General features: G+C 38.6%; 2 protein-coding genes across 7 annotated transcripts in view; one reads left to right on the top strand and one right to left on the bottom strand.

Annotated features, from left to right (window-relative positions):
* Window positions 1-25,145, top strand: part of pde1ca (phosphodiesterase 1C, calmodulin-dependent a) — a 73,953-nt gene extending 48,808 nt beyond the window's left edge. For 2 of the 6 annotated variants that reach the window (XM_053234300.1, XM_053234315.1), the window contains 15 exons: window positions 6,210-6,323; window positions 6,759-6,941; window positions 7,122-7,188; window positions 8,742-8,858; window positions 9,067-9,207; window positions 10,580-10,680; window positions 10,772-10,900; window positions 11,002-11,103; window positions 11,187-11,307; window positions 16,029-16,110; window positions 16,203-16,323; window positions 19,243-19,415; window positions 19,571-19,966; window positions 20,242-20,295; window positions 24,979-25,145. In XM_053234300.1, the coding sequence (XP_053090275.1) occupies window positions 6,210-6,323; window positions 6,759-6,941; window positions 7,122-7,188; window positions 8,742-8,858; window positions 9,067-9,207; window positions 10,580-10,680; window positions 10,772-10,900; window positions 11,002-11,103; window positions 11,187-11,307; window positions 16,029-16,110; window positions 16,203-16,323; window positions 19,243-19,415; window positions 19,571-19,966; window positions 20,242-20,295; window positions 24,979-25,136 (2,059 nt within the window). In that variant the 3' untranslated portion in view covers window positions 25,137-25,145. Of the gene's footprint in view, window positions 1-6,209; window positions 6,324-6,758; window positions 6,942-7,121; window positions 7,189-8,741; window positions 8,859-9,066; window positions 9,208-10,579; window positions 10,681-10,771; window positions 10,901-11,001; window positions 11,104-11,186; window positions 11,308-16,028; window positions 16,111-16,202; window positions 16,324-19,242; window positions 19,416-19,570; window positions 19,967-20,241; window positions 20,818-20,845; window positions 24,847-24,978 lie in introns of those variants that run through there. The other 4 variants (XM_053234307.1, XM_053234304.1, XM_053234312.1 and 1 more) reach the window with 4 other exon arrangements.
* Window positions 25,146-25,180: 35 nt separating this feature from the next.
* ppp1r17 (protein phosphatase 1 regulatory subunit 17) lies at window positions 25,181-26,639 on the bottom strand. The gene is made up of 4 exons (XM_026926322.3): window positions 26,493-26,639; window positions 25,993-26,071; window positions 25,578-25,703; window positions 25,181-25,482 (listed from the first exon to the last, which is right to left on the bottom strand). Exons 2-4 carry the CDS (start codon window positions 26,060-26,062, stop codon window positions 25,412-25,414), a joined length of 267 nt encoding a protein of 88 aa, XP_026782123.1. The 5' UTR covers window positions 26,063-26,071; window positions 26,493-26,639; the 3' UTR covers window positions 25,181-25,411.
* Window positions 26,640-26,730: the final 91 nt, after the last annotated feature.

Raw genomic sequence — 26,730 nt, 5'->3', positions numbered from 1 at the left:
GGCCACCACAGTATCGAAAAATGTCCTTAATAATGTCCTGCACACTCCAAAGGACCCTAGGCTCCTCAGCAGGTGGAGGAGACTCTGGCCCTTCTTGTACAGAGCATCAGTGTTATCCAGCCAGTCCAATCTATTGTTTAAGTGGACACCTATGTACTTGAACCTATCCAACATCTCAATGTCCAAGCCCTGGATGGTCACTGGTATCAACAAAGTCAACAAAGTCCTTGATGATGTCCCTGTATTCTTGTTCATTCCCATCAGATACACATCCAGCGATGGCTGTATCATCAGGAAATAACCATTAATCACTCAGTTTGAAATCTTCCTACAATATACATATGTATGTTTTGAGTCATCTATGATTACAAGTCCATGTAAAATCTCCATATTTTTTATTATTATTATTATTCTTATATATATATATTTTTTGCCATGAACAGGTTTTAGCATGATTACATTAACAAGTTGATTAACTCTGCAAATAGTTCTAGAAGTTCTAGAAAATCACATGTTGCCCATTCTCCTTCTCCTCCTCCTCTTCTCTCTTTGCTTCTCTTCTCTCAGTCTTACTCTGGCTTTCATCAAGCCTTTCTTTTCTTCTGCTCCCCAACCAATCCATCCATCAACTTGTTATCTCACTAATTGAGTGCTTAAATGAACCAGGCAGCATAGACTATAGATGAGAGTGGAGAAGGATGGAGGTTCCTCCTCTGCTCTCTGCTTGCTCTGTTCACTCAACATTAATGTTGTTTAAACAGTAGCTACACTGATAATGTCTCTGCTTGAAATCAAGTTCCAAATTGTTTCATTAGAAAACAATGCCTCATTCCTATCAGTAAGTGTCTTCTTATGCGTGGTGTCGATGTTTGTAAATATACTAATTTTGCAATATTAACTTGCAGTAGTAAAAATTAAAGACAAGAAATTATATAATATTATTTTAGATGCATATCATTTACACGTAGTTTGACGAGGTACACAGAAACAATAAAAGAAGGTGACTTTTCCGTATATTGCTTAATACGTTACCAATAAACAAACACTTATCAGTGGATATGCTATGAGCATTCAGTTGAACAACCTATAACTTGTTGAATAACCTATATCAAAGGTTAGATTTTGGTTGCACTCTGACCTGTGTTATGGTGGTATTAGAAGATTTTGTAAGTCATTGATGTCTGTTCCTGTCTTTATTTGCACATGAATACTTCTGGCAGGATCCAATCAGGCTGGGGTTAAAGGGGATTATTGCAGCACTTAGGCCGGCTCTCAGGAGCCTGATTAAAGGGTTTAGAGAGCTTTTACATGCAGTGCCTGCTACATGGACAGGTTTAGACCCAATGAGTTTGTACAGATCTAACATGCGGATTTTCCAAGCTACATTAATGGCTGTTCTTTGATGCCATGCTCCATAGACTGCCAAGAGGAAAATGCCTCCTGTATCTTGTGTTATATATCATGATCCTGCTGGTAAATGGTTCAAAACCACTTGTGACAGATGCTGATGGAAGCTCATGACCCTTTCAGAGTGTGAGGTCTTAAATCAAATAAAACATGTCCTAAATATGTAACCATGTACTGTATTGTCACTAAAAATGCTTCCCAGTATCTGAGTTTGGTGATTTTTCCAGACACATAGAATTAAAGGATTCAATTGTAATTTTTTAGAGCTCTTTGTTGTCTGCACTGCATATTATAAGAAAACATTAACAGGGCTTCTCCATCCCCCTAATTCATCCCATGCCATCTGATGAAACTACATATCCCTCAGTGGGTCATCTAAAAGCTTTATTCCAGTCATAAGTGGTGATCATTTCTGAGTGAAGAAAAACAACAACAACAACAAAAAAGATGCCTGAAATGGAGAAACGATCAGATCCATTACAATGGATAAACTACACCTTTAACAATAGAAAGTGGCCAATTATTTATGACTCATTAGTCAGTGGCATGTTTTTAATATGTCTAAAATGTTCACCAGACAGGACAGCAACCAGGAGATCTAGTTTTGTAATGACAGATTTTAAAATCCAAATAAAAAAAGGTTCTGTTGCTGAGTTTAAGACTGCAGCAGTCACCTCTAGTCATTCTTTCTAATTTAGCAACATCCGGCTAGAGATTTAAGTCCATGTGTTTGGAACCTGGCTCCCAGCATGCTCTTATGTTCCTGACCCCCTTCAGTGAGGCAGGAAGATGCTTTGCTCCTCTCCCATGGTCCGCACATATGTCCCAGGATGTGAGAGTCTTATGCAGCCTACCTCACGTGTCACTGTGGCAACTACAATTGTGCTGGAACATAAAGGCAGTGTGTGGTGTGTTTCACAAAGTATGAGTCCACTGGCGAAGGCATGAGTGCTTGAACACAGCTTCATAGTCCCCAGTACACTTCTGCTGCTGAACCATCATAATGCAGAGCACAGCCACTCTATGCCCAATGACCTTGGATAGTAGTCAATAATTAAGGGGAATGTCTGATTGCACATGGCGAATGAAAAGAGGAGGTAGGCAGGAATGAGAGATTTAAATTAAATTGCTAAACAGTGTGAGAGTGTGATGGGAGATAGGGAGGAAAGAAGAAGCTGGTGTAGTGGACATGAAAGGATGGATTAAAAGTCACCTAGCAGCATTACAGAGATGAGAGGGAGACGGGAATCCTGTGCACTCCCATAGATGCTGTGTGTGTAGCATACACGTCAGCCCTTAGCCTTCTTATATACCTATAAATGCACCACTGTCTGCTAAAATAAATAAATAAATAAACTGGTCTTTGAGGATGATGAAATTTTTTTTTTCGTTATTTCGCATTCAGTTCCTGATATTTACATCTAGATGTGTTAAACAACTTAGAACATGGCACCTTTGGTGACAAACAACCCAATTTTTAGGAGTGCAAAATTTTAAGAACATATAGTCTTACAGTAAGTGAAAGTAGATATCATTTAATATTTGTTTGCATATTCCTTGCTTGCAATAACTGCATCAAGCTGGTGACCCACTGACAACTGTTGCATTCTCCATTTGTGACATTTCCAGGCTTGAACTTGGTGATTGACTTGGCCAGTCTAAAATCTTCCACTTTTTCCCCTGATGAAGTCCTTTGTTGTGTTCACTGTGTGTTTTGGGTCATTGTCTTGCTGCAAGATGAAGTTCCTCTGAATGAAGACTGGATGCATTTTTTGTAAATTGGCAGACATAATGTTTTTGTAGACTTCTGAATTCATTCTACTGCTACCATCATGAGTTACAGCATCAGTAAAGATTAGTGAGCCTTTTGCAGAAGCAGCCATGCAAGCCCAAGCCATGACACTACCTCCACCATGCTTGACCAGTGAGCTTGTATGTTTTGGATCATGAGCAGATCCTTTCTTTCTCCACACTTTGGCCTTTCCATCACAATGTTAGTGGTTAATCTTGATTCTAGAACTTTTGTGGCTCATCTCTGTATTTCTTTGCCAATTCCCAAATGGCCTTCCGAGTCTTACTGCTGATAAGTGGTTTGCAACTTGTGGTATGGCCTCTATATTTCTGCTCTCAAAGTCTTTTTCAAATGCTGGATTGTGATACCTTCACCCCTGCCCTGTGGAGGTTGTCGGTAATGTAACTGATTGTTGTTTTTGGGGTTTTCTTCACAGCTCTCACAATGTTTTCCTTGGCTGACCTGTTCCATGTCTGGTTGTTAGTACAAAAGTGGCTCCTTACTTTTTCACGACATTACAAATTGTTATACTGGCTATGCCCAATGCTTGTTCAATTGCTCAGATCAAAATGGCTTGCTTTTCTCCCATAGACAGCTCTCTGGTTTTCATGTTGGTTTATCCTTTTTAATAACAAATGCAGTCTTTACAGGTGAAACCCATGGCTCAAACCAAGAGTAGACATTCAGTGCTATTAATTGTTTATACAGTTAATCTAACAGGGCACACCTTGTCAACAAGAAACATCTGTCAGTACATGAGATATATTAGGCAGCAAGTGAACAGTCAGTTGATGTGTTGGAAGCTGAAAAATGGGCAAGCATAAGGATCTGAGTGACTTTTGACAAGGGCCAAATTGTGGATGCTAGACGACTGGCTCAGAGCATCTCCAAAACGACAGGTCTTGTGGGGTGTTCCCAGTATGCAGTGGTTAGTACCTATGAAAAGTGGTCCAAGGAAGGACAACTGGTGAACAGGTGACATGGTTATGAGCGCCCAAGGCTCACTGATGTGCATGGGGAGCGAAGGCTAGCCCACAGAAGAGCTACTGTAGCACACAATGCTGAAAGAGTTAATGCTGAATTTTCTAGTTGCTCTAGTAGATCCAGCAGTAATCTGAAGATTTGTATAATATTTCCATAAAAATTTGCTTGCTGGTACATTTCATTGTATCAAACATTAAGACTTCAGACACTGAGTATTGCACAGTCAAAGACAAGAGCCCTCACACTCTTACTGAAAAATCTTTCATTAGAAAATCAATACTGAGAAAAGACACACACAAACACTCTCACACACAATGATGTAATTGAATGCTTTCTTATGGTTTTTAAAACCCACACATCTATTCCATACAAGTGTAAAAGCTAAAGCTAACAATATCTGTTTAATCACAGTCTAGCAGCAGAAACACTCAAGAGCTGTTCTCATGACTAATATAGCCTTCCTCTTGCTACATAAGAAAGGTCATACATTATGTGGAGCCTGCACGTTCCTAGAGGCTTTCTTTCTTATCATTCCTGCTTCAACCAGGTTTTGAGAAGTATTAATCCTCTAATGGGATGACATTGATGTGCAGCATTGATTGCTTCTTTATCTGTGTAAGGGACCCACACCCTCACCCGCCCACCCTTTCTCTCATCACCTCACTGATTTTGATAACATTGTCCAAATGCTGCATCTTCAAACCTGCTTCTGACCTTCTGCTATTCAGGCAAGCATGAGCACCCAATACATATCAACACAGCAGCTGTGTGAGCCAGGTGGAACACAGAACAGATGTGCATGGCTCAGAAATGTATTATCAGTCAGCCCTAAAATAAGTAGTGTAAAAGAAACAAACTGATGCCACTGGACAATCATTCATTCATTTATGCATTCAGAAACCACTTTACTCTATATTCTGGGAACACTAGCGATAAGACAGTGTGGATGAGCCACCAGCCCATTGCAGTGCATCTCTCACACACACATGCACACACAAGCGCACACACACGTATACACTCATTCAGAACTGGAGGCAGTTTAATGTAGCCAGTCCACCTACTGATATGTTTTACGGAAGGTGGGAAGAAACTGTAGTACCACAAGGGCACCATCATGCTCCCAATAATAATAATAATAATAATAATAATAATAATAATAATAATAATAATAATAATAATAAAGTTTTATTTGCTAATATTTTGCTTAACTTTTTTTTTTATTTTGAAAGCCCTTAGAAAATATATCTGTGTCTTTGCATTTAAGATTATCTCCTCTCTTTCCACCTCCCAGTTTCCTGTTGGTTGTGAAGGGGTTAAAATACTTTAATCTGAAGAGCACAGTCCATCCCCTTTAATGCTGATGGACAGGAAGTGGGTCAAACCATGTGTACCACACACAGGCACATGCACCTTTCATCACAAGGGTCTCCACGTCAGCAAAGAGGTGCTCTGAGTGGCTGAATACAACTCATAAACAAAAGCTCAATCACAAACAGGGTGATAGAAGAATAACACCCACTTCAGCCGCCACCAGACACAAGCCATTTATCCAGCCATAGCTGTGGCAGCTGTGTTATGTTTATCTACTGGACTGAAACAAGTATGAAGTGGTGCAGACATCACTGGAGAAGACACACTATGATTTAGGGATTCAGCCACTACGTCAGTGTGAGAGCAAGTGGTGTCTGGCAGTCAACATATTGTAGGCTATGAGAGAGGAGAGCAATTGTTTGTTAGACTTAGTAGGATTCGTTGGTCATGCAGAGCTGAATATAAAATGATTTCATGTGGTACAGACATTTACAGGAGGTGACCCAGCCCACAGAATTAGTCCTTATGACCTAAAGGCCCTACAAAAAAACCTGCTGTGTGTGTGAAATACATTAAAATTCTCTGACTGTCTTATTAATGTTTTGTTTGAAAACACAATGCCATTTATGAAGCAGGCTTCCTACTGGTTCAATAAATAGCTTTATTTGTTTTTTATTTTTATTAAAGTGGTTGTGTTTGTTGTGTTTGAGTGCAGATTACGATGTCTGGTGAAACAGCTGGAGCGGGGTGAGGCCTCTGTTGTTGACCTAAAGAAGAACCTGGAGTATGCAGCTTCTGTACTGGAGTCAGTGTACATCGAGGAGACACGGTAATATGAATACCACTGGCACCTGTATCCCTTCATTACTAAATATTGCAAATGTGCACCAGATCTGTAAGGAACACTCTTTTCACTCAGTTTCCTAGTAGCACTTTCTTCCTATGTTTGCTGTTTGTGGAAATGAACTCAGATTTACTCAGAGTGCCAGAAGCCTGAGGCCAAATATAAATGTTATTAACTGCTGTAAACAAGATCATGCACAGACATGCTCCAAGCCTTAATGTTATAAGGTGGAGGAGTGACAAGTGAATGATTGCATGTGTTCAGTGTCCTAATCTGACCATAGATCTCTTGTTGTTTCCTCCTTATAGCCTTTGCCACATGTCTGATTTCTAATGCTTGGAGCTATCTTATTCTGAACTGCCATAGATGATGAGTGACATAAATGTCTGTATGTGTGTGTGTATTTCTCCTCTCCTCCAGACGACTGGTGGACACAGAAGATGAGCTCAGTGACATACAATCGGATTCAGTGCCTTCAGAGGTGCGGGATTGGCTGGCCTCCACCTTTACGAGACAGATGGGGTTGATGCTTAGGCGTACAGAGGAGAAGCCACGTTTCCGCAGCATAGTCCATGCTGTGCAGGCTGGGATATTTGTAGAGAGGTATGTGGTAGACAGGTACATTAGACCTTCAGTATCACAAAGGCAACAGAAGTGAATGATTGACGTAAAAGTTATCGGATGCCTAATACAGATAAAAACATGAAATCTTCATGTAATTTTTTGTAGGGAATTTATATGTGCTCTTATATTTGACTAGTTTATGTTATCTCTCTCTGACAGGATGTACCGGCGGACATCCAACATGGTGGGATTAAGCTATCCGCCCAGCGTGATCGCAGTACTAAAGGTATTAGGAGTTCAAGCTAGGGGTGGGCAATATAACAAAAAATATCTCAATGCCTTGATTCTTGAAGGCATTTCTATGATAAACAAAATGTATCACATTATACAGGTTTGCGAACAATTTCCCACCAATACTGTACTGTTGCATTAAAAAACCTTAAATGATACTTTATTTAATTTAATGTAACATTTAGTTCAAGCTATGGGCCAACCAATTAGGCCCAAAAGACCAAGCAAAGTCAGCCACGTCCATGAACTCAAATTGCCCAATTTAATCTACATTAGTAAGCATATGCTAAAATGTATAACATAGGCTTAATACACACAGAATCTATGTTTACGAATCCATGATTTTATGTTATACTAAGGTTTAGTATACCTGCTTTGCAGCGAACACTGTGCTCTGTATCAGTCTGTGGAAAATAGCTGCTCTCCTGGGAGATGACAGAATCACAGCAAAGCAAACACAACTGTTTAATCAACCAAAGTGCAAAATTGATCTGAGTTACATGGCAAGCAAGAGGCCTGAAAGAGTTTACCTGTAAAATAGATTGATATATACAGATACAATATACAGATATAACAGATATAATAAGTGTACATTGTGTATTCTCCATGGACTTCATTTTTAATTTCCACTTGCTCTATAACTACTGAAAAGGCAGTGTAGAATCCTCTTGCATCTTGCATCAATATCTATTAGCATTAGCATTATCTATTAACATTATCTGCATCTGTCAGGGTTATTTACTTTGTGCAGCTTCCCCAGTCTTTGCTAGTAAAAACATGTCAGTGGATTTGACAAATGTGGGTTTGGATTGGATATGACATCTTAGCCACTGATGTTATGCTTGGCCCAGGGTGTCTGACTGATGGAGCTTGTTCTCTGGGCTTCAGCAATAGAGGCATGGTGCTGCCGTTGGTCTGGACCCCAGGGTCCTCCAAGCCTCTCGTCTCCGACAGAGACTGAGCACAGGAGAAACCTTTCAATTTTGAAATTTAAATCTTTAATGTGCCATATTTCAGATGGTAGCTGTGCAGCCCTGTCAAATCTATATGGAACTTTATTTCAGAGGAAAAGCAGAGAGGAAGGGAAAGAAGTTAGTTTAATAAATTAGCCACAGGCATTGTGTGGTGTAGTTCGGTTGCTGTGCTTTATTATTGGAATTCATTTAATACGTCCAGCAAATTCCTACAGGGCTTTTATAGAGAACGTTCACTGGTTCACTGAGTATGTTCACTCTCTCTGCCTCATCCCTTCATCTTTATTGTAATGATGATTAGCTAATAACCCCATACAAAATTAGGTTTTTGAAACCTTGTATATGTGAATGAGCTCTGAAAATCACATCATGTAATACATGATGTGTAAAATTTAAAACTATTAGCCCACATGAATATATATATATATAAAAGGACATGGCCACTAATTTGAAGATTTTGTGTTTTTGTCATTTGATTCAACATCAAATTTTGGATTTGACTATTCCTAGAATGGACTCATATTCTTATATTCTTATATTCAGTCCTAAAGACTGATTGTACCATTTCTTTTAGCATGTGGATACATGGTCATTTGATGTGTTTGCGCTGAATGATGCAAGTGGAGATCATGCACTGAAATTTATATTTTACGAGCTCCTCACCAGATATGACCTGATCAGCCGCTTCAAGGTAAGCTATTGAAGTGATTGTCTTTTACTTGTTCTTTTTTTTTTTAATTCATATTTCGTAACTCTGCATTACAGTATGATAGGTCAATCACATAGTTGAATATGCTGTGAAAACAGTCATAAATTTGCTATAAAAATGTAGCTATAACTGTTCTTTTTTCACAAACTAAATATGCTTCATGTGTTTGTGCTGCTTTTAAATTCCTCAGATCCCCATCTCTGCACTGGTGTCATTTGTAGAGGCTCTGGAAGTGGGCTACAGTAAACACAAAAACCCCTACCATAACCTTGTCCATGCAGCAGATGTCACGCAGACTGTACACTACTTTTTGCTCAAAACAGGCATGGTGGTACGTAAACCTGAGGGCTTAGAGCCTACGACCTGTATAACCGCATTTACTCTTTATGCGTGTTTGTGCGTATGGATGTATGTATGAGCGTGAAATGCATTAAAACCGACAGTGCAAAATATATGGGGTATGGAAGCAAGCTTCAGTAGGGTATACAAGGTAGAATGAACGCTTGGCTCACAACACAGTGTTGTGCTCGGGCGCCTATCGATTGGGAGTTAATCTCCTCTGACTTCCTCAAAATGAGGCCTGGCACTGTTAGAGTTATGCTCATTAACCCCTTGGTGATGTGTGTTGCCATTAAATTGGCATTCAGAAGAATGATAGTAATACAGCATTGAGTATGATTACTCATTGTTCTGGGAGTTTATATCAGAAGGACATTTATTGTGTAGTAAAACTTTTGCAGCAAAGAGAAAATATTTTAATATTGTGATAATTTTGGAATAATAAAAAAACAATCATTTTTTTTCTTATTCCAATTTTAAAAACACAAGAGGTTTTTTTTTTTTTTTTTTTTTTTTTTTTTTTGTATTTACAGTATTTAAAAAACTGGAAGGCCATTTCTTTATTCATTCATCTTTACTAGCCACTTTAGTCAAGGTCATGGTGGATCCAGAGCCTCAGATGGGGCAAAGTATGTTAAATTTACTGGATAAGGGTAGTATACGACAGGGTTTTAAACTGATTGTAGCATATTTACTGTCCCTGCAATGTGTTGTTTTGTCATACAAAGCTGTTAGCATATGAAAAAGCCAAGTTTGCTCATTTTCCTTAGTAATGGTTTTAATATGAAGCTACTTTCAGCACAGCTTATGTTAGTACAGGACTGGTTCTAGTGGCTGCACCAGCACAGATTTATTTAGCTAGCCAGATAATGATCACACTTATGTTACCAATAGATCTAAGTATTTTAACTTACGTTACCTAATTTTATATAGCTGAATCCATCAATATAGTTTCATTAAAATAACAGATTTTTTAAATATTGAATATACATATTTTAAATATTTAAATATGAACATTAATATATTTCATGTTAAAGCTTTATGTCTGTTATCTGATAACTGCCCTTCACTTAAAAGAAACTTATAATACTAAGGCCAGTTATGGAGATCTGTGTTTTAAAATTGATAAATTAGAACTAATTGAAATATTGGTCTGTCACTTTAGCGAGAGGAAGCATATAGCAATAACAGTTTATTGCTGGAACACATTTTCTTGTTTTGGTCACATAATTTACTCAAGTAAGCAGTAAAATACAAAAACGCAGTATTATAATTCAAAGCTTCATGATCACATATGACTTAATGACTTAGCGTATTTTTGACTATACAAATATACTCCCTGTGCTTCTTTTCTTTTCTTGCAGCACTGGCTGACAGAGTTAGAAATCTTCGCGATGATATTTGCAGCATCAATACATGATTATGAACACACCGGAACCACTAACAATTTCCACATTCAAACAAGGTATCAAGTATTATTTTTACATGTGGAAAGAACTCATTAGTCCCAAAATGTGAATGGCCCAGCCCATATTATGTTTTATGTATTTCATTAGATCAGACACTGCAATATTGTACAATGACCGTGCAGTGCAGGAGAACCATCACGTGAGTTCTGCTTATCGACTCTTACAGGAGGACGATGAAATGAATATTCTCTATAACTTATCAAAAGATGACTGGAGGTAAGAGAAGAGAATTAATCTATATATATGTGTGTATGTGTTTGTGTGTGTGAGTAAAAGGTACCCTTTCACTCTTCTTTTCACTATCTCTCTGCCTTTAGAGAGTTCCGAACACTGGTAGTTGAGATGGTTTTGGCCACAGACATGTCCTGTCACTTCCAACAGATCAAAGCCATGAAGAACTTCCTTCAGCAGCCAGAGGCGTGAGTGTGTTACCTTTTCACAGTCCTACTTATCTGAATGTTGAGAGAATGTTGAGAGGAGTCATTCTGGCTATGGTCTGTAGGATTGACAAACCAAAGGCTTTATCACTGTTACTGCACACGGCGGACATTAGCCACCCTGCCAAAAAGTGGGATTTGCATCACCGCTGGACCACATCCCTGCTGGAGGAGTTCTTCAGACAGGTTTGTTCCCTCCTTCACACATGCCACGCATTCCATTAATCTCCATTAAGGTTTGACAGAAATTTGCACTTGCAGCCTTGTGGATATTTCTTTTGCCAACAACACTGCTGGACCTAAATGTGTTAGTTCGATTAATGACTACAGTGTGTGTGAAACCAAATGTTCACCCCTTTTAAATGCCTTGGTGGGGCAGTGTGAAACATCTGGATACCTATTTGTGTATGTGCGCACACATACCAAGATCTTGACATAGTATTTGCAAAAAAATATTGCTATCATACAGCCATCATATCATTTTTTTTCCCTTTTACTTGTAGAATGCTACTGAGTTCCATAACAGGCATTTACCCTTGAGTTGTTTTTCCCTAGTTAGCCTTGCTTCCCTGCCTTTAGCTAGTCACTTGTTAGCATTATAAACCCTGCATTTATTAAGTTAGTAATGCTAACCCTTGTTACTATTACTAGCCTCGGATTTAGCTAGTTACTCACCATTCCTTGTATGCAGATTTTCTACTTTATGAGTCCCATATAGGTGAACTTCATATAGGTGAATGTCTTTTATCCACAGTACCAATAATTTGCCTCCATTGAGGAATTTTGTATTCTCTGTATGGTGAGAGGCACACAATGCTATTTTTTCCTGCTGTTCTAGTATCTCCCACTGCATTTTTTCCAACATTTTCTGCCAACTAGCTGGCTAACATTGATAGCATAGTACAGTGGTGTTCCCTTGGCACACAATGCGTAATTTATTACTAACCTGCTAACTCTATTCACTATTACATGGGATTAGTGCAGTATTAGTGCTTATTTTCTCCTGCTGAGTCAATTCCTCCCTCTGCTTTTTCTCCTTATTAAGGTTTCTGCCAACTAACTGGCTGCAGAGCTTGTAGCAAACATTGATAATGTAGCAGAGTGGTACTCCCTTAACATACTACATGCTATTTATTGCTGATTATGTTAATTCTATTCAGTTAGCAGCATGTACCCCCTTTTAACCTGCTTAGTCAGTTCTAGCCTTAGCATTTTTTCTACATTCTCTGCTTAGTGGCTGGTGGTGCATGTAGCTTAGCATGGCTGGTGTGATACTCCCACAAAAGTATTTTGGAAGGGGATAACCTTCACAAAAACATCCACTTTCTCAATACATGTGGGTTGTTTTCCCTCACAGTGGATAAACATGCTTACAAGACTTGTATTCCTGAAATCAGTGTCACAGTTCCTCCAATCTGCAGATGTTAACTCCCTTGTAAGGGAGTTTGATTGACACCTCAGTCCTGGCAGTGGGACCAGAATATGGGGCCATATGCTTCACCAGGTGTGGTCTGCACAGTGTACCCTTGCACAAAGACATCACAGACTTGGAACGTTCTCATAATGTCCTATTCTCCGATGTCTAAAAGAACCTGCCTGCCTTTTTGGGGCATAGGGCATTGTTGATCTTAGATCGCATAAAATAGCAGGTCTGTCAATTCTAGGCCTAAGGGGGCTAGTTCAAGCCATCCAACCACAGGACTTGGTTAAGTCCATGGACCTGTGTTACACTTATTTTCGTGTTCCAATATGTGTGCTAGTAACTCCATCGCCCCAATGTGTGACAGATAATATTACACTTGCCAATCAGACTTAGTCAGGCTGCCATATATGGGTACCACAATATAGTAAGGATGTTTGGACAGGTGCCAGCAGCTGCATCAGTTATCGCCCTAGGTGTACTAGAACAATGGGCATTCCTTCAGCTGGACAAAAAAACACGACAGGCAGTAATGTGTCCTACATTACAAGCCCAAGCATGCCTTTTAGGTTGTTTCTAACAAAAGCGTCCAGTTGGGAATGGTGTCCCACTGGATAGTAAGAATCACTACAGACACCTTCCTCACAGGTTGGGGGTGGTGTTGTACCACAGCAACACTGATGTCCCCCTGGGCTCAGAACACAGTTCACACCATATCAACCAGCTGTTTTTCAGGGTGGTCTATCTGGCCCTGAATTTCTTCTTGCTAGTTCTCAGATGACATCAAATGGTGGTTCAATCAAACACTGTTGTGACAGTCAGCTATATCAGCCATCATGGTCAAGGGGTTCTCTCCGCTCACTCTTCACAGGCCTCACTCTCCACTGCCAGTTCATCCGGAGCTGCACAGTAGTGCACTGGGTGCACTGTTGAGACAAATAGATATGTTCAGAGGAGTGGCGTCTGCAGTCAGAACATTTTTGCCAGAGCACATTGCTGGTTGTGAGCTGGGCAGCACACTGGGACAAGAAGCCCTGACCCATTGCTGGTCTTACCCCTTGTTATATGCCTTTCCTTCTCTATTCCTGACTTTTCACAAGATTCAGCAGCTAGGCCACATAGTCCTACTTGTGGTTCCAAGATTTAGCCAGGTTGCCTGTGCCTGTGGACCTGGTCAATCAGACTGATTTCAAATGAGGACTGCAATCCAACAGTCCAGGAAGCATTTGAGCCCTCTGTACACAGATTTAGTACGCCCTTAACTGTAAACTATTCTATGAGTGGTATTCGTCTTATTGGCTAGGATTTTGGCTTTTTCCAGGGACTTAAAAAAAAGTCCCATCCACCTTAACTGTATGTGGCAGCCAGGGGATTACTTCTACTTGTCTGAAGGGAGCAAGGCACCTCTACCCGCCATGGTCCCCTGGAAACACAGTTGTAATTAAAATTGTAATTGAAAATTCAAACCAAACCTAACATCTTGCACTGGACTCCCCTCCAATTCTGCAAGATTCCCAAATGTCAATGCAAATGAGGCATTAATCTCATTCAGAGAGCACATACAACCTCATTTTCATTCAGCAATCATAATCCCTTCCCACTGTGGTATAACGCTACTCTTACTTAATATTCACCAGCTCCTCACTTCCAGGAGCATTATCTTCATCTGCTCTATCCTTACCCCCCATTAATTAGGTGATTGACCAAAACATTTGCTACATTGGAATCTGAACACCTGCGTCCCATTAACAACTGTTCCACAGATAATAATTTAATATCTTCTGGTGATGTTTTTAAACAGTCTTTTTGTAGTATAGTTACCTTTGAAATCCTTTCTTTCAGTATTCCTGCCCAACACATGGCTTTTGATTTAACTGTCTTCAGGATGTTGCAGTGTAAGATGGAAAGTCTTTGGAGAGAATTATTAGTCAAAAGGGAAGGGGAGGAAACTACCATTTAACTATTCAATACTGTTTAATTTGGAACTATTTAAGCATGGCTGTATCATCATAATGAAAATGTTAAAGAAAGAAAGTTGTTGCTTAAGGTTTTTAGATAGAAATGATTATATACTGAAAAAAATATATACTGGCTAAGTCTGTGTCCCACTTACACACAAACAACCATGGTCACTGCAGAATAATCACTGTTTTATCTCAATTTTCACCTGCATCTAAGTGGCCCTATGTCTTTGTAATTCCTGAGATGTAAGCCATATGCATGCTAATGTGGTGAAGTAAATAGGCATTTCATTGGCGGAAATGCTGCTCTTCTTAAGAATACAAAAATGAACCCTTTGATGTGCTAAGGTAATATCTAATAAGTCTTACATGATATGGAACCACTAATCAAATTAATAGAAATGCCAGGAGCAAGAAATGAAAGTGCTTAACAAGTTGTTTTCATTACAATTTTTTTTTTCTCTCAAACCTGCCAACTTTACACCATTTGCCTGAAGGTAAGCGACAGTGTGCAGTGGAGAGTTCTGTCTGCAAAATCCTTTATGAGCAGTTAGCGTATTTGTGAAAAGTGTATATCTTTTTGAGATTTCAGTATTGCAGTCTTACATATATAAAGCAACATACCATATATTGCAGCCTTACAGATATAAAGCAACACAATCCCACGAATGATACTTGGGGTATTAATTTGTAGGAATTGCAAATGAAACTGGCAAGTTGTAACCAAAATAATAAACACTGTACAATACAATCCAGGAACTGTATTATTGTATTTGTATTATTGATATGACACGGGTCTAGTGTGGTATGAATTGGATTGAATCTGCCAGGATAAATATCCCAGGTAAATAGTTAGTGTCGCATTCCATTTTGTTATAGAAGATTTTGATATAGATTATTCCATTTTGATATAGAAGGCCTCTTGTACTCCTATTTTAGCTTTTTTCCTTAGTTCAGAATGTTTATTTTTGTCCAGGAAAAAAAGTCTTATGCCATTCAGGTATAGGCAGACATTTAGATAAGTCCTAACCTCAGCAATCTGCTCACCTATGCTGGGTCATTCACTTATGAAGTGGTTGTTTCATTTCACCAATGTGCAAACCTGTTCCTTCCTATGGACAGCTTACATTATGTTGGTCTGCTTGTGTTTTCTTGCCTGCTCTCTAAAGACTGCTCTCTAATTGACTGTTTGCTCTGTTCTTCTTTTTCAGTTGTTGCTCTTTTGTTTCTGTTGGGCATAACTAATAACTAATTTACCTTCTGTCAGGTGTTTGCTCTCCTAATCTTTGAACCTACATCTGAATCCAAATACAAGAACAAAGCAGTCCAAATCCCAAGATGTAATAATACAAATAATTTCTGGAGCTATATTCTATATACTGCACTGGAATACATAAAAAATATTTATTACACCAAGTTCTGCTTATTTACACAGAAGTTTTCCATTTGTTCAAATGTCCCATTTATAATAATCACGATCCCTGAACATCACTGCATAGTGACAAAATGAATGGTGTATATTCCAGGGGGATAAAGAGGCAGAACTGGGCCTTGCTTTCTCTCCTCTTTGTGACCGCAAGTCCACCATGGTGGCCCAGTCTCAGATTGGTGAGTGTGGGTTGTGTGTCCACTCCTCTTTCCAGTGTAATACAATAACAGCAGGAATCAGAACCATATATTTGTTTTTCTCCAACCTTCAGGCTTTATTGACTTCATTGTGGAGCCCACGTTCACTGTGCTGTCAGACATGGCAGAGAAAATAGTGACTCCACTCATTGACGAGGCGTCACGCTCAGGGCTGGCCAGCTTCAGACGCTCCAGGTGAGCTAGTTTAGTTGTACATAAAACTAAATCATTTGTCCATCACACCCACTGAACTAATGTGCTGAATGTGTTGGAGAAATGAGTATAGACTGATGTACACGGATGCATGTTTAAACTTTATATGGTCACATCTGACAACTGGAAATGACTTCTGTAGAGTAACTAGCGGAGGGCTAAAATGTAGTAAATTGTACAGAAGTGCATATGTACAGAAGGACAACACCTGCACTTGTGCATCGGTGGGCTTAGGAGTTGAACTGTCATTCATAATTAAGGATGTTACTGTTCTTGTCTGAGTTTATACAGAGGAGTTATTAATCACTACACATATACCACATGCCGAGTACAAGTTAATTTTTCATTCACTTTCATGTGCACATATACACACAGGCCATGAAAAGCTGCCAGTGTAGAACACTAGGCACACTGATATATCTGAATGCTCATTAAGGCATTCGGTATTACAAATACAACAGCCCAACATCATAGCTTTCAATCTTCAAAGAGCCACTTTTATATTATTTATTTTCAGCACATTTTACTAGGATGCATGTGCTTATAGCGTAAGAATATATGCGTTGAAGTAAACCCTTATGGTTCTACGAAGGAGCAATCAAGGAGTACAAGGACATGGATAAAGACCTGAGGAGGGTAGACAAAGACAATTTTATTACCTTTTATTACCTGCCCCTGGAGACCAATAGGAACACTCCCGGGGTGACAATATGTTTTTTTAAATACAGATAGCACCTATATATCTATCAATGGTTATGAAAAAAGCTTGCATTATAAAAAAAATAACTGAAGCTTGAGAGAAAGATCATGACTCAAGCTCTACGTTAGTTTTCTGTAAATTCCCATCTCTGTTTTTTCCACTAGTGACAACATTTCCGCATTCCATTCAGATTTTCCCACTTACCGTGGAAATCCTAGTAGATCTCTACACACACACGGCCGGGCAACCACTGAAAGTTTAAAGAGCCAAGGAAATCTACAAGCAAAATGGTTTAAAAATTATTTTCATTTTACCTCAATTTTGTGAAAGGTAAACAACACTAGGCCTCTTGCATGTATCAGCAAGATAATATCACCAAGGCGATTCCGCCCTACAAATCTACCTATCTGAAATGAACTGCTTCAAGCAGGTCTTTAACTGAATCCCTTCACCCCTCCTGCAAAGACCTTAGGTCACAGTTCGAGATCACTTCACCAGGAGCGTATCGTCTCGGCAGACTACAGCTACATCCAGACCAAGATATAGAACCTCTGAAAATCTTGCACAATCTGGCTTCTTCTTAACGTCTTTATGGGCCTGGCTATGTAAAACAAAGCAGAAGCTGCCCAGAACTCCAGCCCAGTTTCTTAGAGTTCTCCCCTTTGACTGTTACACAAATCACACTTCATGTCATTTAGTTGAGGGCATGCTCTGCACACACAAAATGGCGTTATGAAGTAACTGGGAGTTTGGCAGAAAGTCCACGCCTAATACTCCACCTTCTTTCTAGTTAACTTCCTACAAATTCCTATCTCTCTTTCTCCACTAGGGAGTTTCAGCACCTACCAATTGCCTGTCTTCTCTAACTATTCAACAGCTCCTACCCAGGATTCTTTAGTGGGGAGCATGGATATCTAGAAGCTGTCCAGAATTTCAGCCCAAGTTTCAGAGTTTTCACCATTTTTACACTTCCCAAGTTGAGGGCATGTTAATATATATTATGCAAGCAAGTATAACTTACAAATGCCAAATGCATTGGTTTTCCTCAGTAAACATCACGTTACAAATGTTACTATTGTATATACTACTGTATATAAAACTGTATATATACTACTGTATATAAAAGAAATTTATAAATGAAATAAAAAAGAAAATTTTCTTTTTTGTTGTGTGTTGAATAAAATACACTATTATAGTATTTGTTTTATACAAGAATAGACACAAAATGTATCTAAAAACAAGTATCTAATAAATGTATTTTATGGTAAAATAAATTTTAACTAAAAGTATACTTCCCAGTAATGTATTTATAATTAATGATACTATAATACAATTGTATTTAATACAAATATGAGCAAAGTATACTTGTTTGCATTTAAGATGACAATTTTTAGCATATGTTAATTAAAAACATAAATTTATTAGTATATTTAAAACATACTTAGACAAAGTTCATATTATTTTAAATACTAGTAAGTGCATTTTTTTTTTTTTACTAGTGTCTATATGCTTCTGTGCCTTCCTCTTTGTATGTGACTGTGATAGTTTATCTGGATAAAGAAGCTTAAATATCACATGGATGTTTGAAGTGCAAGAGGCTTATCATCATCATCATCCCTTGTTTTAATTTTACAGTGTTCCATACACACAAACCTCTGCAGGCTTCTGTTTTGTCCCTCAATAAGTGCTCCCATTCAGCTCTGTATCATCCGAGTAAACTGCTTTAAAGAAGCAGTTTGTAATTTTAGATCTTTTCGCCGCCTGCAAACCAATTTGCAATTGCAATGAAAACACGGACAGCTTCTCCTTCACCCCAAATGATCCCTCCTCAGTTTCCTATAAAAGAAAAGGGGCAGGGTTGAGCACTTCAGTCACAGATATTTTTGAAATTATATAATTATTAGAGGGTTGAAAAACACTTCTAATCAGCCAGATTACAGCGGTGATATGTATCATTTTTTTTTGTAATACAGCTTCCTACATTAGGTTGGGTGAGAGTGCTCCTAGGGGCACCACATAGTCGTATTATAGTCATGTAGAGGATTCTCCCAGTGTCAGGCTGCAGTAGGAGGCATGACTTATTTGACTTACTACGTTGCTTGAAAACAAAAATATAAATTGCAGACAACAATCATGAAAAGTTTTGTTTTATGTGGGACTTAATATATAATGTAAAATATATATGTAAAATATATTTACAGCCTGAATAACATCCCATCTGATGGCAAGAGGACCAATGTGAAGAGCACTGGCTCAGAAGGCAGCACCGCTCACAACTGCTCCCTGCTTAGCGTTGACTTCAAGAATTTCAAGGGTACCTGGAATGAAGAAGTGCAACAGAACAGAGAGAAGTGGAAAACTCGGGCAGCCAAAGGTGCCTGCATATGCTGGGTTTAATTTGCCTGAAACCTTGTGATATATTTGCTTTAATTTAGAGATTCAGACATTATCTGGCATAACATTTTTCTCAAAAATAAACAATTTGTAATGCTAGGTTTACATGTTGTTTATGATCTCTTATACACATAGAGGAGAAGGCCAAAAAGGAGGAAGAAGAGAAGGCCAATGAGAAAGAGGCTGATACGAAACAGGACACAAGTGAAGAGAAAACGGACACCACACAGGACAAAGACAAGACTGAGAAAGACCCAAAAGACAAATCACCAAACAAAGACAAGAAAGATTCATCATTCGCAGAATATAACAAAGTCAGCAAAGAGAGGGTCACAAAACCAGAGCCAGCAGACTCCACCAAGGCCAAAGTGGATAAGAAAGAGCCCACAGAACAGCAACCCAAAGAGGTGGAGGGCAATAAGGACCCAGGGGGAGTGAATGGAACAAAACCAGAGGCTGCTAACGAGCAGGAGGATGCAAAAGAGCCGGACACCAGCAGTGATACAGACAATAGCCAGCAAGTTCAAAATGGTACGTGTAGAAAATTTCATATTAGATCCTTGTTTCACCTGTTCAGACTAAAAAACACACTAAAACACCTTATGGATTGATGTCACGTATTTATGCCTTTAGTGTTCACACTTCATAACATGAAAGAATAACACAGGATTCAGGTGGATCTGATGGCACATGGTTGGTATAGTTAGATGTGTTCTCTGCTTGGATGTAGAAATAACAGGTGTAACTCACTAAAGGTGGTGTAAGTAGTATATAAACAAGTAACTTGGTTTTTATCTGAATGTCAGGGGAAGAGGTGGACTTACCCAACAGTGACGACAGTGACACAAAGAGCTCCGATGGTAACTCTAGCATTTCCTTTATCCCACCCATGAGTCAGAATCACTCAGATTCTCCATAACATTACACAACTTCTCCATAACCATTGACGCAGCCGCTATTTAGATATTTCAGCTGAGACCCAAGGCATGTCTCATCTAAGCAAAAGAAAGAATGTGGTTGCTTGCTTTGTATGCTGTTGCTGGTGACATGTTTAGCTTGGCCAACTCTCTTCCATCTAAATGCTTGAAAATATATATAAAAAAAAATTCCCAGAAGATCTGTTCATTGAGATTCCACAGTATAGTGCATCATCATCATCATCATTAGCATCATCGTCACCTACAGATCAGCAGGATCCATTTCCTGAGGTGATCAATAGAGTAAGCTCACAATAAAATAAAATGCAATCATGTTGAGTTTGTGTGGGTTTCTACCATCATGTCTCAGATGTGTACTATAATTACGGCCTCCTAATAACACTCCTGTCATTCCATCCCATTTCTTCATCCAGCAGCTCAGGAGAAGGCGCCCATGCCATTAAATGTGCCATATATCTCCTCTTTTCTACAGATGCAGACAAGGAGCACAGCACTCATGAAAGTTCAGCCACCTCCCTAGTAGCCAGTGCTGCAGCTGCCTCCACGCCTGATGCACACTAACCACTCTTTCATTTCTCAACAAGGACTCCATCTGCTGGGCAACACTCTCACTCCTGCACAATGGCACCATCTGGTGTCTGCTTTGATATTTATAGAACTGTTTTGTTTTTTTTTTCTTGTTTTCTTGTCTCTTGGATTTCTTTTGCAAATAGACTTTCCTTTTTTTTTTACTTTTATAATTTTCCTTTTGTTGCCTGATACTCTCCTGCTTTTACTGATATGTTTTTATGGCTTAATTGTCAGGCTTTGATATTGCAGTGAAACCCAGAAAGGGGTGCAGCATGGAGACCTTGCCCTAGAGTTAACCCAATACAGGGTCATATTAGCCCAGTGGGCGTTGCCATAGAGGCACGGAGCGTCTATTAGCACTGCAGCCAGAAGGGAGCATATGGCAGTATGGCCATTGTAGTATCCTCTCCAGCTGAGCTCTCCCTAGAGATGATGTACGCACGCTTATATACACACACACAAACACGCAAACACATATAGCTGACTGCCGAGCCTATAAAGCTGCACATGTTGCAGAGCTGTCCAGACATTGCCAGAGATGGGAACAGGCACACACACAGCCTAGAACTGACACACAGCCAGCTGAACTTGGCTTTGTTTCCCAATGGAATGCTCTTCCTGTGACAGAACCCAGAGCTGAGTGCACATTTGTGTGGAAAAACAAGCTGAAGAATGTCTGCTTAAATTTGTTTTGTTGTTATTCTCTGTAAATAACTACCTGGTTGATATGCATTGTGTCCTGTACAATATGCTGGTCAGGACTTCACTAGCTCTCAGTTGACAATAGCAGTATTCAGTAAATGTGCGTTCTTGTTAACGCTTTTATTTACTGCACGTTTGCTGATTGATATGACATCTGTTGTCTGATGAAACAGTAAATTTTGCCTGTATAATGTCGCTTTGGTCATAGAACACATTTTTTTGTTTATTTTATTTGTCCATAAATCAGTTCTAAGTGCTTAAATTGTAATAAGCTCAGTGTGAAAGACTAAAAATGTGTAAATCTGATAAATGCCATTTGGTTGACATTTCTATTTTGCCAAAATAATGTAGATTTGTGTGGTACAATATATTCCTGTGAACATAAAAATTAAAAAAGGGAAAAGATATTTAAATATATAATGCAGGGCAGTCTAACCTCATAATCTAATGACCAAACTTGTGGCCATGTGTCCATTTCTCCAGTATAGAACGCTGCACTTGTAACTCTAGACACTGTACACGCTGCAGTGCCAGCTTAGGAACAACACTGCTCTATGCCTCACTGTTAAAAATTTCAGTTGATCAGAACTTGTAATATAGTATATGTACTTTCTGATTTGAACAGTCAGTTGAATTTTTCAGGCATTCTGTATATAATTACTGTATATAAATAAGAAAATATTATTTATAACCAGTTGTGTACAGATACAGTCAGTAGACTGATGACTGCAATCAGCAGTGAACATTAGACTTATTAAGATGTGGAAAGTCAGCATCATTTTAAGTTAACCAAGTTATTTTGATTGAAGTGTATTATAGAAGGGATAACATTTTTTATTTTTCATATGTCTGGAGTTGCTTCTCCAGCTTTTCTCAGACTGTTTTATCTTACAAATGATGAAAAAAAAAAAATCATGCCACTTCCTTTGATGCACTTAATTAAATTCTTAAGTATATGAGCCACCACAACTTCTAAGTAGTTATTCCCTAGATAGTTATTCCCAAGCCATAATAATTCTGTGAGTTTATGTATTTTGTAAAGTCTAACATTCCCTATTAACTACTTTTTGACTGGATACTATATGGAGGATATTGTCTATTAGGAACAATTTTCAAATTGCAAGTGATAAAGGTGAATGTAATCAAAAGCACATACTCACTGTGCTGCACATCAAGTAAAATTCCACCAGAAATAATAAAGAGCATCTTTTATTTTTTTATTTTATTTAATTTTATTTTTATTTGGTGTTGTATGTTAAATAGTCAACTAACTCACTGTGTAAAATGTTATTGCTGCCTTTACCAAAGAGATAAATAAATAGATTTATTTTGTAGATTAATTCTTTGTCCCTTAGCACAACCCATTAGAGAAGAAAATGAGTCATGAGATACTGTGCTAATTGTTTTTATGAGGTTTATTATGCTTAACAATAATTGCTGCCTTAAATTCATTTTATTATACCACTGATGTGTGATCCTTCAAAACCTCAGTGTAGTATCAGGTGTTTATTTTCAGTTTCTTGTGGAAAGATTTTTTTTTTTTTCACAAGAATGTATGCTAAATGTCAGTCCTTGTATGCCAATCATTATTTGTATCAATTGTGTGTTATGAGACAAATATTTAGTCTATTTTCTATTTGTGTAGTGTTCAGTGAAAAGCAGGCAATCATGCATCAAAACAGTCACCAAGTTAACCTTATTCTGTCTCTGACCATCTGTAAATGGACTGTTTTAAGCAACGTAGTAAGCATACATCAAATTGTTCTTCATGGTTATGCTGATATTAAATGTGAGTGAATTCATTTTTCCTCATATCCTGTCACCAGCAAGCTCAGTAGGCTGATGCAGAGCTGGGCATGGCATTATAACCTGTTGACAACAGTACTGTACAAAAGTATTAGGCACATGTTAAGAAAGTCTGTGTTGTGAAGATGCTTTCAAAATAATTACATTTTTAAAATTACATATGAAATTAAACACTGTAAACAGAAAAATATGGGCATGACCACTCTTTACCATTTAAAACAGCATCAATTCTCTTAGGTCATGTGTTTTTCTAAGGAAAATGGCTGGTTACTGAGTTCAAGCATGTTGGAGAACTTGCCATGACTCTTTTGTAGACTTTGCCTGTCTCATTTTCTTCTGGGACAGGAGAATCCTCTGATGTTTTTATCTGAAAAGTGGTCTGTTAGTTAAAATGCTCCTTTCTTTAATGAAAAAATGGCAACATTTTCCCTGTATTCCTGAATTTTTTGGAAAATCCATTTTTGGTCTTTTCTATTGACACACTAAAGCGGAGAATGTAAAATAATCAGAAAATAAAGAATGCCTGCAAGACTTTTGCACAATACTGTAAACACATGCCTAGAGTTGCTAATACAATCCAAATGGCTGTTATATTATGTTTTCCTTTGACATTAAAGGTCACTTTGAGAGTACTGTTGTCCTCAGGGGTGAGAGGACAGATAGACCTGTTAACTGCAAAGCATGTGAAGTATTTTTCTTTTTCCTTACTAACCACTCACCTCATCAGGTATCAGCTGTGACATGCAGTGTGCAGTGAAATATTCTCAGTAGAATACAGCAGTAAATATGGTACAGTGAAATATTGCCTTAATGAATTTGTTTTTAGTTTTGCTGCTTTATAATAGCAAACTGCCAGGTGTTTAGATCAGTTATGAAGTCATGTCTTTCAACCTCTATGTTTCTGTCATGGTGTTGTCTGGTTTTCACTTCTTTGGAATTTGTACTGACAAAATGATTATAGGCGTAATAATAATAATAATAATAATAATAATAATAATAATAATAATAATATATGATCTTACTGGTAAAAGTGAAATGTGAATTCATAGATTATCAGGATCAGATTTGTTTAAGTAATCTCAGTGACATCCCCTGCAGGTTGTCTTATGTACTGCATCAGAAACCATGAAAATCTGTTTTCATGTTGTTTTTTTATGTTCATTTTTGTGCACTCTTCCCAAAGCATAAGCCATATAATGATCTAATTATATGTATCCTTTGCAAATTTGACATATTTAGACTCCACACTAATGTCCTGTTCAAACCTCTTTTTTTTCTTTCCAAATGGGGGAAACAATCACAAACCAAGAGAGACACATGGTGGTGCGTTCCTGTTTGTTTCAGATGCTCCATTATTGCACTGTTGTGCCAATAAATCTAAACTCAAAGGGCTCAGATGATGACTCTGTGTTTTTATTTAGCTACATTCCTGCACCTAAGATCTGTATCTTAACATGTGGAAAGACAGAAAATCTGATTAATACCACAGCCCTCCTCGAGCTAACGGCTGGCTCTTTTGTCTTGCAGGTGAGAGGACGAGGTACCTGATTCGCTTCACTAAGAAGCCCAGTTACTGTGCCAGTTCCTACCCACTGCCCCGAGAGAAAGGAGCAGAGAGCAAGCTCACTGATGCCCGGAGCAAAGCCATGCATCTGCAGTGTATATCTCTTAGACGTGGCAGGTGATAAACCACCAAGTAGCAGGATCCACACACTCTTTACAGCATTCCTACATTCACAAAGCCAAAATAGTAATATTTAATGTACGAACCAGACACATGATATGTAGGCCACCAAATATGCTTTTTGTTACAATATTCAGAATAAAACAAAACTGTCCAACAAAACAAGTTTGCAGAAATTTGTAAACATGTGAAACGACAGATTAACCACAGAAATGTCTCAGACACAGAGAGAACAAATAACAGTAACAGCAACACTTTCAAAGTCTAAAAATACAGCTATTTCTTTGTCTCCTTTTCTTCATCTTCCAAGTGAATCAGACGTGTTTCGCCTTTCATTAACCTTACCCCTGGTGAACAAAGAACCTTTATTACAATTCTGTAAGAGATTGATGAAGATTTTTTTAACAATTGGAATCATGAAAACAAGCAAACGGACATCTACCTGGTATGAGAGGAGGGGAGTTGAGCACAGGCGTGTCTTTCCTGCGTGGTTTCTTTTGTCCCAGTTCTTCTTGCTGATTGTCCTCTGAGCTGCTGAGCTTCTGACTGTCCATCTCGGTGTCCTCATCTGTAGGGACACAGTGAGGGTGCTTTAGGACAGTATACTGAAACTCGACAAACACTCCCTCCACACCCAGAGACAAGGGTTTGTGTGTGAGAAGCAGCACACCATCTGTCATGTCCTTTGTTGTTCCCTACTGATACATCTCCCGTTCTAGCATCGACCCACAATGCTCAATTTTCTCCTAAAATTCTAAGGAATAAAGTCAAATGAAGGGAAACAAACAAACACACGCACACACACAAACACACACACACACACAGAGAAAGTGAGAGAAAGATTGAGGGATACTTACAGGGATGCTCCTGCTTGTTGAGTCTGTGCTCGGCTGTCTCCGAGAGTGACCTCACACAGCCTGTAGACATGCTGGCAGTCTGTTCACATATCAGATAACAGAGCTTACTCTCTCACTGCACCCACATCCATTATTTAGGCCACAGTCAGTACCATGGACTCACAAACACAACACTTTAAATGCACTTTGGTTTTTAGGCAAAAATTAAAATGAAGTCAGTGTAATTCTCACTTAATTCAGTTCATTAAGTGAAAACATGTCATCTCTTCACAATGGAGAAAATATAGTGTTCTATATCCAAGTTTTCTATAGAGTCCTATATCTAAGTTGCCAATTTTGCTATGCAAATTGGTAATTCAACCACAAAACAGACAGATTACTTTGTTTAGAAAAGATTGACTAAATAAGACTGATATTTTCACACATCATAATAGTATTTTTCCAAAAAATTATTAAGAGAGTGTACGTTCGAATTAAAGAGAGAATAATGTGACACTTACCCCGGTGGTGCAGAGAGGTAGAGATGGAAAGAGTGGAAGGTCACATCAAAGCAAAGACGGTTTATGTACCAAAGAGGAGGGGCACGCTCCAACCCCGACTCTATTAGGGCCAGTTGTCACGACGACTGAAGACCTTATGATGTACCATGTATGAATATCAAAGGGTCTCTAATGAACCTATTTCAACAGTTTGAATTATTTTTTCAACATGTTAAGCAGAGTGGACAGAGTGGCCTCA

Source organism: Pangasianodon hypophthalmus, chromosome 1 (genome assembly GCF_027358585.1).
Source record: "Pangasianodon hypophthalmus isolate fPanHyp1 chromosome 1, fPanHyp1.pri, whole genome shotgun sequence".
NCBI lineage: Eukaryota > Metazoa > Chordata > Actinopteri > Siluriformes > Pangasiidae > Pangasianodon > Pangasianodon hypophthalmus.
Note: the sequence above shows the minus strand (reverse complement) of the source record. Positions and strands in the feature narration are given on the sequence as shown.